Source organism: Apaloderma vittatum, unplaced genomic scaffold (genome assembly GCF_000703405.1).
Source record: "Apaloderma vittatum isolate BGI_N311 unplaced genomic scaffold, ASM70340v1 scaffold15392, whole genome shotgun sequence".
Taxonomy (NCBI): domain Eukaryota; kingdom Metazoa; phylum Chordata; class Aves; order Trogoniformes; family Trogonidae; genus Apaloderma; species Apaloderma vittatum.
Window position 1 is genome coordinate 112,828 of NW_009704321.1, and position 17,115 is coordinate 129,942.

The window sequence follows — 17,115 nt, forward strand, 5'->3', positions numbered from 1 at the left end:
CAAAGATGACACCAGGGGAAGATAACTTTACAGCAAGAGAGATGTTTGAATATGGGCAACTAGCACTGTGCAGTGGCTTGGCTCGAGGCAGTGAATTTATTTGTGGGTTGATGAAACTGTGGTCTCAATTTTTCGTTGTCTGGATGCAAGTCTTCTGACAGGGTGTGCTGCTTGTAAAGTCTTAGCTAACATTTCATTAGTTTAATTTGTGGGTTTGTGTTCAGTCCAGACCAGCACACAGATCTGCAATTTTGGGGAAGAAGTACAGGAAAAAGAAAAGAGAACCCCCTGCCAAGTGTTTATCTGCTTAAGACCATACTGTCTTGCTAGGGCCTAGGCAATCTCTAATCGTGCTTTGAGAGTTTTTTCAAAGGAGGAAGTCTGTAAGAAAATATTGCAGACAAGTTAGCGGTAAATATTTCTCAGAAGGGACTTGGAGTTTGTGGAGGTTTTGTGCATATTTTGTGCATTATTTAAATTTCATCATCTTCATCCTTTTTCTGTCCCTTAGAGACTGATCTATAAAGGCATAATGCACGAGCAGGAACTACCAGAGAATGGGAAGTTCTTGTGCTTTCCCCTCAAAATAAGGCAGAAAAAGAAACTTATGGTAATTTAACCATGGTGTATAATGTAATACCCAAATGCAGATGCTGACACTAATCTAAATGCACCAACGCAAAACTCCCAGTGACTACACTTGTACTTTAGAGACCACCTAAAACTGGAAAGCTTCTGCTCTAAAGATCCTTCAGGTTCTGTATTAAAATAAACAAGGTGAGTCTTGGGAGCTAAAGAAGCCTCCCAAGAAGCTATTCTTAGCAGGAACCCAGCTGTTCGCTCCTAACTTGTAATTTGATCACCAGATTATGACTGGTCCTGCAAAAATCATGCTGCTTCCACCCTTCAGTATGAACACTCTAGTTTTTGCTCTTGTTCACATGACTCTCTGCCTGCCCAGATCCCTTTGTGTCAAACTGCAAAATCGTGAAGTGAAATTGTCAGAAGCCCCCATACTTTGCTTCTTTTCCCAACCCCACTGTGGTAGCAGCAGCTTGCTTTCCAAATATCTCAACAGATTCTGGTATGGCCCTTCTTCTTTCCAAATGATGATACAGCCCACCAGCTTACAGACATATGCAGATCCCCATAACAGTCAAGGTAGGTAGTTTCCATTTATTGCTGGGAGAAGAAAAAGTGTCAAGTAACTTCCTACTCATCCTATGGCAAGCAGATGAGTAGGGCTGTGTGCTTCAGCTACCTTAGGTATAGCTATCAGTTCTCCTACTCTTGGTTGTGTGAGTCTTGAGAAATGGGAAGTGTTGAAATAAATGGCTATGATACACATAGTGTTGAAATAAACATTTATTTTAACACATTGTATGTGATGAGCCATTTATTTTAACACTTTTCACTTGAAGTGTTGAAATAACAGGTTTTATCAGGGGACGTGTCATCCACTGTTTTATGTAGATGTGAATATGGAAATATATCTACTGAGTGTGCGTGTATATATATATCTCACACAGATTATATGGATATGCAATAATAACATGGTAGATGTGTATGTAGACACACACAATGTTGCACAGTCAAACGCAGTGTTTTCTGCTGAAACTGAATAATTTGTTTCACAAAAAAATTATGTTCATGCCGTTACATTTTTAATATATTTTATGTATCTATAAATAGATCTAAATATATCCATACAAAAAAAATCATATAACTAGGTAGTAGCAACTGGGTGACATAGATAAAATAGAGACAGACAAAATAAAATAGATAAAACTTAAATTAGGAAAAAACTGATCCTGAGTTATGTGAAGAAAGAAGGAAATTCATCTGAGCTTTTCAGATACCTAGATCTGGTTTCTTCAGTTTGCTGTATCCATAAGCTCTGCTTCCCTTTCTGTAATGGACTTCTTAGATGAGTGGTTATTAAACAGCACAAGGTATGTTTCAGATTTTGTAAATAATCTGAAAAGTTGCTGCACTGCATTTTTCAGTAATGTTTTTCTTTTTAAATACATGTAGGAGCCCCAGTGTCCTGCTCAGCAGCCAATCACCACTCTTCCAGTGTGTCCTTAGATTAATTGCCTTTATTTTGTTAGAGTTCTGTATTTGCTAAAGTCCAGGCACAGACACACACGCATGTCTCGCTTCCAGGCACTAGGATGATGTTGACCATGGTAGTTGTTGTTTAGGATGTTAAAAGGAGCTCTGAGGCTGACGGAGGCAAGGCTGCCTTTGAACAAATCTGTAAGCTGCTGGGTAAATAGCCACAAGCACCTCTACTAGACTTTGAGTTAAGCACATCTCTCTCTGCACCAAAATAAATGGGCAGCGAGACCTGGTATGTGTTAAAGTGAAGCACTCGTGTCTTTCGGCGGGGAAGGATTACCAGGCAGAATTTGGCAGGAACTCATTTGTCCCTCTGTGACGGCTGCAACGATCTTGTCTGGTAACTGTGGATAGTATTTCGTAGATGGGCTGTCCCTTGGCTTTTACAATGGTCTAATTCATGTGTCCTTTTCCTTCGGTTATGTTGGGAGAATATCTCAGTTCCTAGCACTACTTTTACTGGTTTATCATTACTGTTGGATGGTTATTTGTTTTATACCGCTCTCTCGGTAAAAAGCGAGTGTTGCCCTGGCGCGGCGGAGGAAGGAGTGCAGTGCAAAAGGTGCCAGAGCTCCATGGGCAGCATGCTGTGCTCAGCTCCGGGGCCCCAAACCCAGTCACTCAGACCCTTAAGTCACTCTGGGGAGCAATAGTGAAGCGGTCAGGAAACAGAAGGGGCAGACCGAGCCAACCAAAGGACGTGAAGCACGTGGTGTGAGACGTTTTCCAGCTTCAAGTCAAACCAAAGTAAAAAACATGAATGAAATTAAATAATGAACATCTGATAAATTGCAGCAGAAAATGCTTTTCTAGGTTTCATGCAAATCACCAGAAGTATCGATTTTTAGTGGATCTGTAGTTTTCCGTGAGAGAATGGCTTTGTTAGAAAATATTTAACCAGCTCTTGCAGCAATCGCAAAACAATTTGTATCTGTCCTCTTGATTTTTCCTACTGAAGTTTGATATGAGTGAAAATTCCCCCAGGTCTCCATGGATAAATAATATTTACAGATAAGAAAAAATTTACTTTTTCCACCTCTCTCTTTCTCAGATTCTAACCTTTTTAATTGAGAGAAGTCTCTGAAGACTGCTAAACATTTATTGAATGAGAACTGGTGATTTTGTGAACTTTCAGATGAAAGAGCATAAATAATCATTAGTATCAATTCAAAAATTGTAAAAAGGACACTACTTTTTGTCCGTGCTTACAGAACTTCCACCATTTTTTTCACTTGGGTACCTTTTTTTTTTTTCCCAAAGGACACGTGAAGCAAAAATGCTTATATCTTTCTTCCCCACAGGTTGGACTCAAGCTGATATCCCAGGTAGAATCATATGTGAAGTAAGCTTGGGAATAAAAGGGAAGGGGGAAGTAATTATCAGAGAAAATATTAACTGATCAGTTTATTGAGCCGTGAATGTCATAGATAGTCACAATATACTAACAAAAATGAGTAGAATGCAGTCAGTCAATATGGTTTGAGATACAGTGATGGCAGTGAGGCAGAAATTGCTGCAAATTTGCAGAATCATTAACTTTATTCTAAAGTCTTGAGATAAAGTCTTGATTTCACTGTAGTCAGCAGAACCTTCATCATTGATTTGGTAGTGTTGGCACATCACCCTTCACAAGGGATCGATAAAATGAAACATTAGGTGGCCATTGCTTTGAAGATGTAGACTAACTGTTGTAGAGACACCCCATAAAATGAATATTCCATCAAATGCTCTATTTGGTAAACAAATAATTAAAAATTTTGATTAGAAATGGTCAGAGCATGAGTAGATGGTCCATTATTAATAGTGATTTTGCCAAATGGCCGTTGATGTGTGAATAGTAATGGACTGAAGGACTGACCAGGCTGTGAAATAGATAGGAAACAGTGAAAAGAGTCTTCTCTGGATCCTGAGAAGTGTCGGGCTGTTCACCATTAAAGCTATGGCAAGGTCCACCTTGAGCTTACTCTTTGGGCATTTCCTATATTTTTTAGCGTGCTGAATATTCACTGTCCCATTGGGGGACCGCGTAACAGCTGTGGATAGTCTTTCTCTCTAAGCATGTCTATTCATTTGGGTTTCTTCTGCATATAAATGCATTCCCTGGCCATTTTTAAGGATGTGCCTGCTACACAATTTCATTAAACTGCTGCGTTATCGGGTAATTGTTTAAACATAATGCCATAGCACTATCAAAAGGAAAGGTGAACTAATGGCATTTGCAAATGTCAGGGATTATCTTAACACTTTTATTATAGTTTATAAAAAGTAGATTCAGGGCATTCCATGGCAATTATTTCCACAGAAATTGGTTATTTAAATAAATTGCTAATTATCTGGATATGACAGTATTGAAAACCCAGCTAATGAGTTATTTGATAAGTGTAGCTTATGGTGGCCACCTACAGGTGGGAGAGAGAAAGAGCATATGGAATAATTGTAATGAGAATGCAGTACAAATGAATTGTGTATAATCTGCACATTACCACGGACTCTTTGCAAATGCAGAGGGTATATATACTTTAATCACCAGTACTGGGCAGCATACACGTTATGCAGAAATTGTCTTACTGAAGAATTATTTTTTCTGTGGTTCCTTCCTAATCCCTAAACTTTCTTATCAAGTTACCTACTGCAGTGTTGATTGGTCATCTACAATGTCTGTGCTTTCCCAGACCAATTCCCTTATATAATGCTTTTTCACCCAGGTCTGGTATTTGCTGGCATTTGCTTCTTTTGTCATTGGCTTTGTTAATGTTAACAGTCAGAGAGAGTCTTTTGAGAATGGATTTACAGAGGGAAGGATGGTGACGTTGCACAAATTTTGGCGGGTTGTATTTTTTAGCAGCACAGACTTCATCAGTAATTTATTAATCAAAAACACTGTGTCAGCTAATTTTTCTTTGTAATATTTAGGCTCTGAAGTTTCAACCTGATATTAAATTTGTAAAGAAGAACTCGAGTGTAATATAATACAATGCAAATTAAAGATTAATTTTACTTTACAATGCACAGAATGGGGAGAATTATTACCCAAATTCATTTTTATTCCATCTAGTAACCATAGATAAAAAAATTTACTTTTAAGTCATCTACTAAGCAAAGGTATGAGAATTTGCTTTCCTTTTAAATCTGTTTCTTTTGTTGATGGAGAGTTTGATAAAGACCATCCAGACCATTTCAAGATTCAGGCTCAGTAGTATCAGTCTGAATGGATTCACCTCAGTTCTGCTGGCTGTTTTTTAATGGGCCTGGATCATCTGTACCTAAAGGCCCAATTAGAGCAGCTGCAAATATCTGTTAAAGATTTTACTACCATGTTGATGCAATATATTGCAAGTGAGAATGTAGGCCAGTATTCAAGACTTCTGACATTGTTTTTTTTACCCAATTAGTGGATCACTGGGAGCAAGCAGATCTGAATTGTTTCTGCTAGGAACTTCCAAAGCTACTGGGTTGCTTGAAGCTTAAGACCTGGCTTCTGATAAAAGGCATTAAGTTTGGCTCTTAAGCCCCAATCTAGTGAACATTTTTGGTACCTGACAGGATTGAGTCCTCTGGGGACTCCAGGGACTTATGAATTCATAATAAAACATGTCTCTTCTGACATTGATAAAGGGTTTTTTTACTTCCTAAGGAACTATCAAACAAGTAAGTAGGTATAAGACCTCTCATCAGTTTGGCATCAGTCTACTATCCTCAAAGGACAAGGGCAGCTCTACCTACCTGTGCTGATCAGGGAGACACATTTGGTTGACATGTGTTCTACTTCTCCTTCATGTTGTGTTTTGCCTGTTGGATTGCCTTAACTGCAATCCCCTATAGTCACAAAAAATCTGGCTTTCTCTCAAAACAACCCAAAACGAAACAAAACCCAAACTTCATTGGTTTAAGGCAAGAAAAAGGTCTGGGACTTTTGTATCATATAATTATTTCATGGTTTAAATCTTTATACAATGGCAAATATTTGTTCCATAATTAAGGAGATACTTGAAAGAGTAGTTTTCAACATCGAGTACCATCTCCACTGGGTATTTTTCTTTCTGTCTGTCATTTTCAAATCTTACTCCCCTGCTTGCGTTCTTGATAAATTTACATTGTTATTAAAACTCGTGATTTTACAGCAAGGTAAATGATAGCCACATCCGGCAGCTGTAACGCTACTGTCAAGAGAGTGCGATATCAACAGTTTCCCTAGCTATGGGTGCTTAACTGGTGGAAATACAGGTCCCAACATGTCAAAGTATGTGTTAGATGCCAGTTTTTTTTGCATGTGAGCTGTCTCTCCAATACATTCTGGACTTGGACCTCAGCTTCTTAAATACCATTGGATTTATCAGAAAAAATTGTGTAAATACCCACTACTACTCACAGCTTTAAAATTTGGCATTAAATCTCCTTTATTGTAACCTTTTAAAAACTTCTCCACGAATCTCTGTGGTGGAGTTTATTACCTTCCTGTGGTATTTGTACGAAAATGAAAGAAAATAGAGACTCTAGGTCAAATTCAATACTTATTTGCTTTTTTAAAAATTGTTTCCCGCATTTTTTTTCTAATAGGATCTCTATCACAAGTAAATCACATTGTATTGCAGACAAGCAGCTTTTATTACAAAAAGGAAGCTTCTGCACTGTTGATCAAGAAATGCACAAGAGAATGGCTGTACCTTCTGATGCGTTTGTTCCATGTTCCGTAGAATAAAGACAAAAATGCTGGGATGAATAGTTGTACCTCAGTCAACCCTCTGATTGTCATTAGAGACTTTTATTTACTCTCATCAGAAGCACTCCTGAAATGTTTTTAAATTCATTTGGGTGAATTATAGATTAATGGAATACTTTTGCGGTTGTACCATTTTATCACTAATTTGCTAATCACCAAATATAAGTAATAACTTGTGTTATGAATATCAAGTGCACCTAGTACTAAAAAGTATCAGTGTTCCAAAATAAATTCTAAGTCTCGTTTTCATCTCTGCTAGGCTTCATCAAATCTTATACTTAATTTCTTTGGGCTGAATGAAGGCCTTTCTAATTACCTGTTGTGCTGAAACCTTGGATAAACTGTCATTTACTCCTTTTCCTCTACTGACCATCATACAGAGACAGTCATTTAAGTGAGAAGGTAGCTAAATCAATCAGACTGAAGAAAGGAACAATTATATTCTGGAAATATTTTCTTGCAGAACTCTGTCGTACAAGATATCATTAAGATCAAGGGGCTTAAAAACTGATTGAATACAAACTCTCAGAATTACATTGGGGTTGAAAGAATACAAACATTCATGCCTCAAGGCAGAGGTCAGTTTTTAACTCATGCAGATTGGGAAGAAATTTCCCTCTAGCCACATGATTTCAGAGTCACCAGCATCTGTATCCTTTTACGTTTCTAAAAGATAACTGCCTCTTCTCAGGGAGATTCTGGAGCAGCTGTGTCAGTGCTTGAAAGCAATGTAGCAAATCTGATGCTTAAATGTAGTTTCAGTTTCAAACATTGGATATTTCAAGTATTTCATGAACTAGTGTTTTTTGATGAGATTATTTTCAGTAGTTTTGGCTGTGTAGTGTGTGTCTTGGCATATATGCGTTCCAAAAGGCTTTATAAATAAATCTGTGAGAGCAAGCAGCACGGTTCCTTTCTTTTTGTCTCAAGTCTTTCTCTGAGACTGAACCATCAATCCTCTCCTAGTATTTGCTCTTTGGTCAGTAGTGGTCATCCTCTTTTAGAGTCATTCTGTTCCTTTCAAATGCATTACGATCGATCTAGCTCAAATGATGGCAAATACTTTCTCAGATTAGAACTCCAGACAGAAGACTTCAGTACTTCTGTCTCAGAAAGGGTAGAGAAAGAATGGCAGCACAGCTTGTTTGGGTTGAAGAAGTTTTGTCTGAAGGAAATGAAGATGTTGGCCGGGAGTCTAAGCAGAGGTGTGGCAATGCAGCAGCTACTGTTTCCACATGGGCTCTTTTCCCAAACTTCCTAATTTTGGTTTCTTTTTCTTCTTGCTTTTTTCATTGCTTTTGTTTTATTTCTTTCTTCCCTCTTGGTTATTTTTCTTGCAGAAAGTCAAAGCTTTGAAGGTTATGAAAATACCCATGGAGGGTGTTCAGAAGTATTTCATGTCGTGGCATTTCCCCTCCACGTTACTTAACATAATATGAATAAAAATAAATAAAAAAAGAGAAAAAGTACTAGTATTTCGTTGCATAGGTTGATAGCCAGCCAGTTCCTCTGGGAGCAATATGTCCCTTCCTTACATTACTGTATTGTTGTCTGATGATAACATAAAATTATCCTAAAGGTTCTCTGAATTAAGTAGAGATTTTAAGAACATGGGAGTCATCTAGAGAAATCCCAGCTAGCCTAAAAAGTAAATAACTGAAAGTGTCAGCTGTCTATGCTATCCGTCATTTAATGAGTAGCATCTGTATGCATATTTTAAATACTTGCATACCATCAACAAGATCTAGCCAAAGCAGATGCATTGCAGACACAGTGTATTGAGACTTTAATCATAATTCCTCTAAATGTCGCAGGGAGTTTGTCTGACTCATCCTCTACATACCATGTAAAAATGCAAGCTCTAGTCTTGGAGATGCTACCGTAAATGAATGTATTTTATTCTTTTTAGTTTCTGACTATGGTGTTAATAGATAAAGGGGGCTTGCTTCAAGGATTATCTGAATCTACAAACATTGAAAGGGGAAACAAATTAAATAATATAAAAAATGTTGAGTGCAGTCAAATGGCGCTTTTAAACAAGTTTTAGTCAGGCATAAATGAATGAGATGTTCCCATTCACTTGGACAGCATGTTCAAAAAATCAACCTGATTCATTATGTAGAAACATGGATCTCTGACTACAGTGTACTGTATGGTAACGTATTGCTTTCTGTCTCAGATGTTGTTAGTCTTTGAGGATCAGCTAAAATGTTCAAGCCAGCTTTACAACGTTTATCCAAGCATTTCTACAATTTTCTTTATTTAAGCCAAATTCATAACTTAGAAGTATCTATACTTCTTGAAACGCACTGAGTGTGAATTTATAAGTGAATATAACTTCTGCATCTCAAAACTAGGTGATAGTTCCTGATGTTCCTACTATGAGGAATGTGCAGATTACATCAGGGTATGTTCTGACATTGATAACAGAACATTCTGGTTTTCTACAGGAAACGCTATTAGACCCATCGCCCTCCGCGCAGTGTCTGCCATAGCCCGTGCTCTCCCAGGATTTCCCATCTTAGCAACTGGAGGCATTGATTCTGCTGAAAGTGGGCTCCAGTTTCTGCACAGTGGAGCTTCTGTTTTACAGGTACCTTTTCTTTATTTAAAATATTAAAATTAAAATAACTGTAATTAAAACCATAACATATCTTCCTTTCAAACATTAATATAGTGGGGGCTTTACACTCTTGAAACGATTTTCAGGTTTTTAGCTTTGTGCTTCTTGTGAAGAGATATTCATTTCAGATGGAGGAGGAAGAGTTGCCAGAGGAAGATTTTGGGTGTCACAATACCAGTCTGGGAAAAGGCTAATCATGAGTGTGTTAGTAGTATTTTTCTCTGACCTATAGAGTTTAAACTTTAAACATTTCTCTCTTGTCATACAAAAATGCTGACACAAAGTTAAGCTTGAGCTATCTGTTCATCCTTTATTCTTGGGTTTTGTCTTCTGCAAAGAGCCTTTTCAAGGGGAGAGGGATTTCAAAGAGCACTGCTTTGGTCCCACTGGGAGCCAGCTTAAAGTAACTCTTGTTTATCGAGGCATCTGTGTCCCTTTAAGCATGTTTATTGGAACAGGAGGTGCAGAGCTGTGCCTCCTGCATATGGTGCTGGCCTTGCAGCCCATTGCGTTGGAGTGAGGTGTCGGACTGCATGCAGCAGTTGAAGCTGTGTGTGTTGCTCAGTGGGTTGTTTGGAGGTCCTGGCCAGATTGGCATGGTTAGTTAGCCCCTGTCATGAACAGAAGCTTTGGGGGCTTCTTTTTATGGGCACCAGGAAATTAGCTGGAAATCAGCTGCTTACCTGCTCTAGTAGGCATGTCAGGGCACCATTGCAGCACATACGTTAGAATGGCTGGGAAGAGCAGGTGGTGGTTATGTTCTATTATTCCACTGTATATTGTTACTTTCTGGTAGATACTTGTCCCCTTTATCTGTAGTTCCCATCACAGACAACAGCAGCTGTGGATCCTGTGGATTCCAGCTTTGTGTGACTCCATGGGATGAGTGGAGTGGTTTCATTCCGACAATTCGCTTTCACATTGAAATTAGATTCAGTGTGACCATCCTTTCTGCACAGCTATGGTGACTGCTAAATTAGTCATTTGTTTGCTATGTTTCAGGGGGAGAAAAAACCAACAACTCAGTAGTTTGATTTGGCTGGGTTTTTAATGTACAGCAAAAGTTAACATGTCTGGGTGCTGAAGTAGATTTTGGATATTTAGTTATTTATCTTAATGTCTCAATGATGTTAATACTATTACCTTTTTTTTTTTTAGTTTGCATTACAATATTTAAAACTCTTCTTTTGTCGTGGACAGATAAAAAAAATCTGCCTTTCTTATACAATGGTGCAAGAGCTTCTTCTAGATAAATACTAAGTAATGGTACAAATTACAGAGCAGCATTTGTCTACAGAAAAGTAGACAAGGGAGTGTTTTTAGTGCTGCAGATGCATTTCATTTGTTATTGCTAATAGACCTGCAGTTCTGATGGCTTTCTCTGTAACAATATCATGTGATCTGAATTACACAGAATGGAATGATTTTCTGTTCTATATCTGCTGTATCTGTTTCTGGATGACTAAAATTGAATTTTTTTCAAGTCTGTAGCTGTTTATTTTTTAGTATGTCTTTTCTTTTTTGTTGGTTTCCCCCAATGGTAATGGCAAGTTCTGAAATATAATTTAATGCAGACATCTCAGTCAGTGCTGAAGAGAAAGAATATTGGATTTATACTACTAAAAGGAAAACAATAATTAATGTTTTAATCAAGCTTTCTTGAACTAGCTTCCAGAAATGACTTTAATCTATACTGTTCTTCTGCCCTTTACAGAACAATTTCTCTTTTCAACATTTTTTTTCCCAGAGATGGTGAAAAATATTTTTTTCTTGTCCTTAGGCTCCACCAGTTTAACTTAAACCATCTCTAGAACTGATTTTAAACTCCTCTGGATCAAACCTCAGTTTGAGCAGCTTATTTCTGTTTCACAATAGTAGGGAAGTAATTTAAACTAATCTGAGATAAATGAGTTCTAAAGTTGCTGTGTAGGTAAGGGTCTGAACTAGTTCAATTACATCTATTTAAAAATAAGCCTTTAGTAAACTTCATGCAAAATTGTGAGTACAGACCATAAGTCTTGCCCTCATCTGGTGAAAAGCAAATGGAACAGAGAGAGAAACAAGTGATCTCTACAAACAGTCTTAAAAGGAATAAACTTGACTGGAACTAGACTGAAACTTTTGTCTGCTGCTCAGGCAAGCCTCCTTTTCACAGGTCATCTTTGGAACCTAATTAGGATTATGAGAATAATTGCCATTGTTTTCCTTCTTAACAAGGGCATACAAATTAGCCAGCTAATATATTTTTCCCTGAATTCCAGTCTCTCTCTCACATGTCCTTGGTATTGGATGCCCAGGCTGTTCCTTCCTCAACATTCAAAACCTCTGTTGCTTATTTTAACAGTTTTGACAGTTACATTTCACATTTCATTTCCAAAACCATGAGGACACCTCATGACTGATCCAGAGGCAGAAAGCGAGGAACATTGGGCTCAGGCAGTGCTGCAGGGAGCTCTGCGTTCAGCCGTACCAGCTGAGTGATGGTCTCAAAACTTGGAGTGAGTACTTGTCTTGTGAAAAGGTCTGTGGCTGTGAGAGGCACGTACCCAAGCTAAGCGCTTGCATGTTTCAGAACCCCATTAAGGACTTGCACTGAAACAACGTGCAAGATAACAAAGAATAGGTGATTTATTAAAGCGACAGATACAAGATTTGGAGTTGCCGTTGATAAGTTCACTGTCTGCAGTAGCGTTAATATATGATAATAATGCTAGCAAAATACTATCCTGGGTACTTCTCACCAACAGGTGAAAGTGCAGTTCTTACCAAGAAGGTGTCCCTGTCTTGGGTGAAGGACAAGGAGCACAGCCCGTCGACTGCCTCTCCTGGGTTTGTTCTCTCCCTCCATCAATACACTCCCTCCATGCTCCTTATATACTATCTCCCCCCTCCCCAGGGTCACATTTGGCATGGTTTGAGTGGAGAGTGGGTGACTATGGTCATATAGGGATATTGAGGCAAAAAACTCCACTCTGGGCACTGTGGCCTTCAGAATTCTGTTTTGAAGCAACTTATCTGTTTGCAGGATCGTGTTGACATTGTTAGTCTCCCTCTGGCCTTGTTCTTTGGCCAAAACAAGGTGGTCCTGGGACAACAAGACTCCCTCTTTTGGCTGGTTCTCACTGTGCAGGTCTTGTTAATCTCCATCCTCAGTGTCTGCTCAACAGATAAGCAGACACCTGCATTCTACAAGTCTCAAATCCTTGGGTTAAAGAATCACAGCACTGCCACTGCTATCACCACTCATTACACAAAATAGCCTGTGGATGTTTCCTCATCAGCAGTATTTTAATAGGGTAGGGAGCATTAAACACAATCTAACACCACAAAGCAGCAAAGGTTCTGTTGATCCATCCATGGAGCCCAAGAGCCTGGGCGAGCAGCACTTGTGTGGCTGTGGGGCTTCCCTTCCTTGTGCCAGGACCAAGGGTCTGGTGTCTTCTCTGCCATGAGAGGGTGATGTTCGTGAGCTAAGATAATATGAAGGCTTTGTGTGAGTTGGTTTAATTGCAATGTGGCATATCTCTTAGGAAAGAGGTTTATGAATAATAAATGTACCTCCATTAAAAGAAAGATCAGATTTTCCTCTGCATCTATTTCACCTACAAACAGTTCTCCATTACTTTTTTCCAGTGGCTTTTAGTTTTAAAGCATGAGGATTTATTTTCCATTTTATGAAATCATCATACAAAGGAGTGCAAGTCAGGAGTCAGGTGGTGAGTCATATTTCAATATATGCTATAACCATCTCAAGTGGTATTAAGCAGATATATTAGGGAGTGGTTTGGGGAAAAATTTGAAGTGTGTTCTGTTCCGTCGCAACATCTTAGTGTTGTTACCATCAAAAAGTTCGTGTGTAAGAAAATTTTGTAACAGGTATAGAAAACAAACTGGATCATTGTAGTCACTAGTAGCTGGGGTTAAAATTTTATACAGCAATTTAACAGAGCATTTTTCAACTTTATGACAGAAACAGTTGCAAAGACACCCCACCTGGGTTTTAATTTTTCATTAAAAATGCCAAAACATTGCAATCATCTTCAGCTGATTCCATAGAACTATACTTTTTTGTAACATACCCAAATCCACCAATCCCTTTTCATTACAGGTATGAAATAAAAAAACCCAAACAACTTTTTAATGGGGATAATCCTGCACTTATTGCATATCAAAAGCTCCACAAATATCTAGCTGCATCTTTTTGAGGTGCAATTCGTTACTACAGGCTTCCAGTGAGGCTGAAGTATTTTTTTAGGTAAGCTTTTTTTAAAAAAGCCCCAGTTTATCAAAATAGCATGTATTTCAGATTTTTTTTTGCATCTTTTGCATCATGTATGTGATTTACCATATACCATTGATGGTTTTTTAGATTTTTGCAAGGCTTTGAAGGAGACATACATTTTTCAAAGTCATCTTGCTGTAGGAAATTAAAAATGGAGACAATTACAGAAAATTCCAGTGGAAAGAGAAAATGCATTATGGAAAAAGCAATAAAAGTGTAAAAATATTAAAGTAAAAATCACTTCACAGTAGCCTGTATGATTGAATTGTAGATCAATATTGTGTAGTTAATGCATTAGCAGTAGAGCATTAATTTGCAATTACCGCAGGTGATCTGATCCTCTGTGTTCTGTCCATTGACATAAATGACCTTTTGTTGAAAGAGATTCTGTAGTCATTATTTCTGGTAGATATAACCGGAAAAAAAAGGTAGAACAAAGGGGTACTTTCTGAAGTATACTTGTTTCATGCTAGAGTCTCTTAACATTATATTCTGGTATGGAATACTTTTGTGAATCATGAATATTGGCCATTAATGTGTAAAGAATATGAATTCCTCTTCAAAGAAATTTCTTTTCTTACAAAGTATGGAGGTCACAAATGTCCCCTGTTGCTCCAGCATGTTCCAGCATCTGTAAGGCTCTTTACATAGCAACGATTTAAAATCCACTTATATAGTGCTGCTTCCCAACAGAACAGCCTGTAGCCTTGCCCCAAGCCCTCTTTCAGATCCACTTTCACCCATCTCCATCTCCCACTTGCCCTGGACAGGACGTCAGACTTTGCAGTCCTGTTCCTACAGGCACAGAACCCTTCTCCTCACCGTGTCATGTTCAGCCTATGCACACCGGCTGCCTCCAGACCGTGCATGATGACCCTCCTCATCTCTCAGGTGAGGCACCTCAGAGGCAGCAGGTGACAGCCCATGGTAGGAAAGCAGTAGAGATGGTTTTTTGCCACTGCAAGATAAAATGTCTCTCCAACACAGAATGCATCTGGTTTTGAAACTACTTGAGGTTTTTTGTAATATTTTCAAGGAGTGTTCTTGTTGTTACCTCTTTTGAGACAGTCTCAAGGGATTCAAGACAGTTTGATTATTATTTTTTCTTCAGCAGGCTTTTTACTAAAGCATTTAGCTGAGGGATTTTATAACAGCAAGATAGCCCTTTGTGTGTGAATAAACAAGCTTTTCAGTCGCAAAATTGTGAGATTTGAACTGTGAGAGAGCATTGTTATTGTATTTGTGCAAATGCAAAACCTTGTGAGGAACCCTTCTACATGGTATAAAATGCCCTGGGTATCAGAAAATAAAGGCAAGACTCTGAAAATATAATCACTGAATGGCAGGGGAAAATAAAAACCAACCATTTCATAATCATCATATCACACCTTAATGTTTAGATGCTAGCATTTTCTTGACCGCAATCTCAAAAAAAACCATTAAAACCCCATGAAATAAATGTACAATATAATAATTTATCATATTTTTGTCATTTATTTTCTATTTTTTAATTTTTTTTAGGTCCCTGATGCTTTTTTTCTATTATTCTTTTATGGCTACAGAACTGCCAAGTAGAGATCTAGGTCTCCATGCACTTTATTAGTGTTCTTTTAAGCTTGTCTCAGTGTCTGGTCAAGCCAGTGAAGATCCTGATACTTGAGTGTGGAATAGATGAGGCCAAAGAATTCTCATTCAGGAACTATTGTTTCTGCCATTTAATGGTACAGAAAGTGCAAAACTAAAAGAGATTGAAATCATGGAAGTGACAACAGGGCAGTGATGGAGCAGGCCCTGTTTTTTACAATTCCAGGCTAAGTTTATGCTGGTGATACTTGGAAAAATATTTTGTCTTGCTATGAGCAGCAGTGACTGGGAATGCAGAGGAAAGGCTCAGTCTTTGTATCTAATTTCAGCAGTGTGCAAGGAGAGTGAAGTCAGGTGGGTGGCTGCAAGTCTAAAACAACCACAGGGTGCCATCGCTGTGGCAGAGCAGGGCTGGGATTCTCCTGCCTGGCCTTGCCAAGAGCCTGCCCTTCCTCTGCCCCCAGCCCGTCCTTGCACCAGTGCATGGGAGCAGTGGAGGCTGAAGGATTTGCTTTGTGCCAGTCGAAGAGCGCTCCACGGGCAAATAAGCCTGTAAACAGGCACGCTTTGGCACCACCTGGACACCGTGAAGTTTCTGACACCAGCTGCGGCTCAGAGGGTAGAAGAACAAAACCTTTCCATGCAAAGCTGCCCGTAATACAAAGAAGTTAATATATTGGAACTCATTCTTCTCTTGCCAATTAAATTGATGAGTGAGGAATACATTGCTGGCCACAGTGGCAGGCCACTGAAATGATACGAAACAAGATTCAAATGGTAGATCTTTACATCCACCAGCAATTTTAAAGATTAAAAAAAAGAAGAAGCACTTAAGGCAAAAACACTCTTCAGATATAAGTCCTTTGATTGAGATAAATGTAGTTTCATGTAGAAATAGCAAGTTTTAGCCTGTATTCCCAAAGAAACTTGCTATGTATGTCCTTTTGAGTATCGTGTCACATTTGAGCTTTGTGGCCATTTCCACTGAAATTTGCCAGAAGATAGAAAGTATTTTGCTATAACAAGTTTTGAGAAAACAAAAAAGTCAGGCAGAGGAGATAGCATACCTGCATTCCTTCACTGTAAGTGCGAGCATGGTATGAGTTCACCTTTATTAGACCTCTGAGAATCCACCTGGGACAGCGCTGTTAGGACTGTGTCAGCCACAGGAAAGGCTTTAATTGGCAGTCACACCTTATTAGATGTCAGAGAACCCAACCAGGAGACACAGAGCTGCTGGAAGCCAGGTATCATTAGCTCCGATGCTCACAGAGTCGCGTGCTTAAAAAAGTCTTCAATGGAGGCAGCGCTGAATGGAGGGATCCTTCTCTGCAGAGCTGAGATTTACAGTACATGCAGAAACAAAAGAGAGAACAAAGTGCTGTTTGAACATGTCGACATAAAATCAAAAGAAAAATGAATGTGAAAGAGAGAGAAGAGTTGGGACAGACATACTTGAACAATCACTTCTGATAAACATTTCATTATTTTCTGCTTTTTTCCTTAGCTCAGTGCTAATTACAGAACTCAACCTGTTCTCAACTGTCTGTCTCTCTTTGCTAATAAAAAAGGTCATTAGAGGACTGTCACACTTGCTCAATTACAGATGCCTGGGATGGAAATTGCTAATTGATAGTGAGAATTTTCTGTGAGAATTCCTTTTTATGGAAACTAGAATTTGTCAAACAAAAACGATCTAGAAAGTTTTTTTGGTTAAAGTTGGAAAGGAAAAAAAAACAAATTAGAACAGGTTTTCATTATTGATTTTTACTTTTATTATCTTAC

The 17,115-nt window shown here is 38.5% G+C and overlaps 1 protein-coding gene across 1 annotated transcript in view; it reads left to right on the forward strand.

Moving 5' to 3' along the window:
* DPYD (dihydropyrimidine dehydrogenase) overlaps positions 1-17,115 on the forward strand; it is a gene marked incomplete at its 3' end in the record, with an annotated part of 137,774 nt that overhangs the window by 108,926 nt on the left and 11,733 nt on the right. Inside the window, exon 12 of the mRNA XM_009865013.1 lies at positions 9,292-9,434. Within this exon, the coding sequence (XP_009863315.1) occupies positions 9,292-9,434 (143 nt within the window). The remainder of the gene's footprint in view (positions 1-9,291; positions 9,435-17,115) is intronic.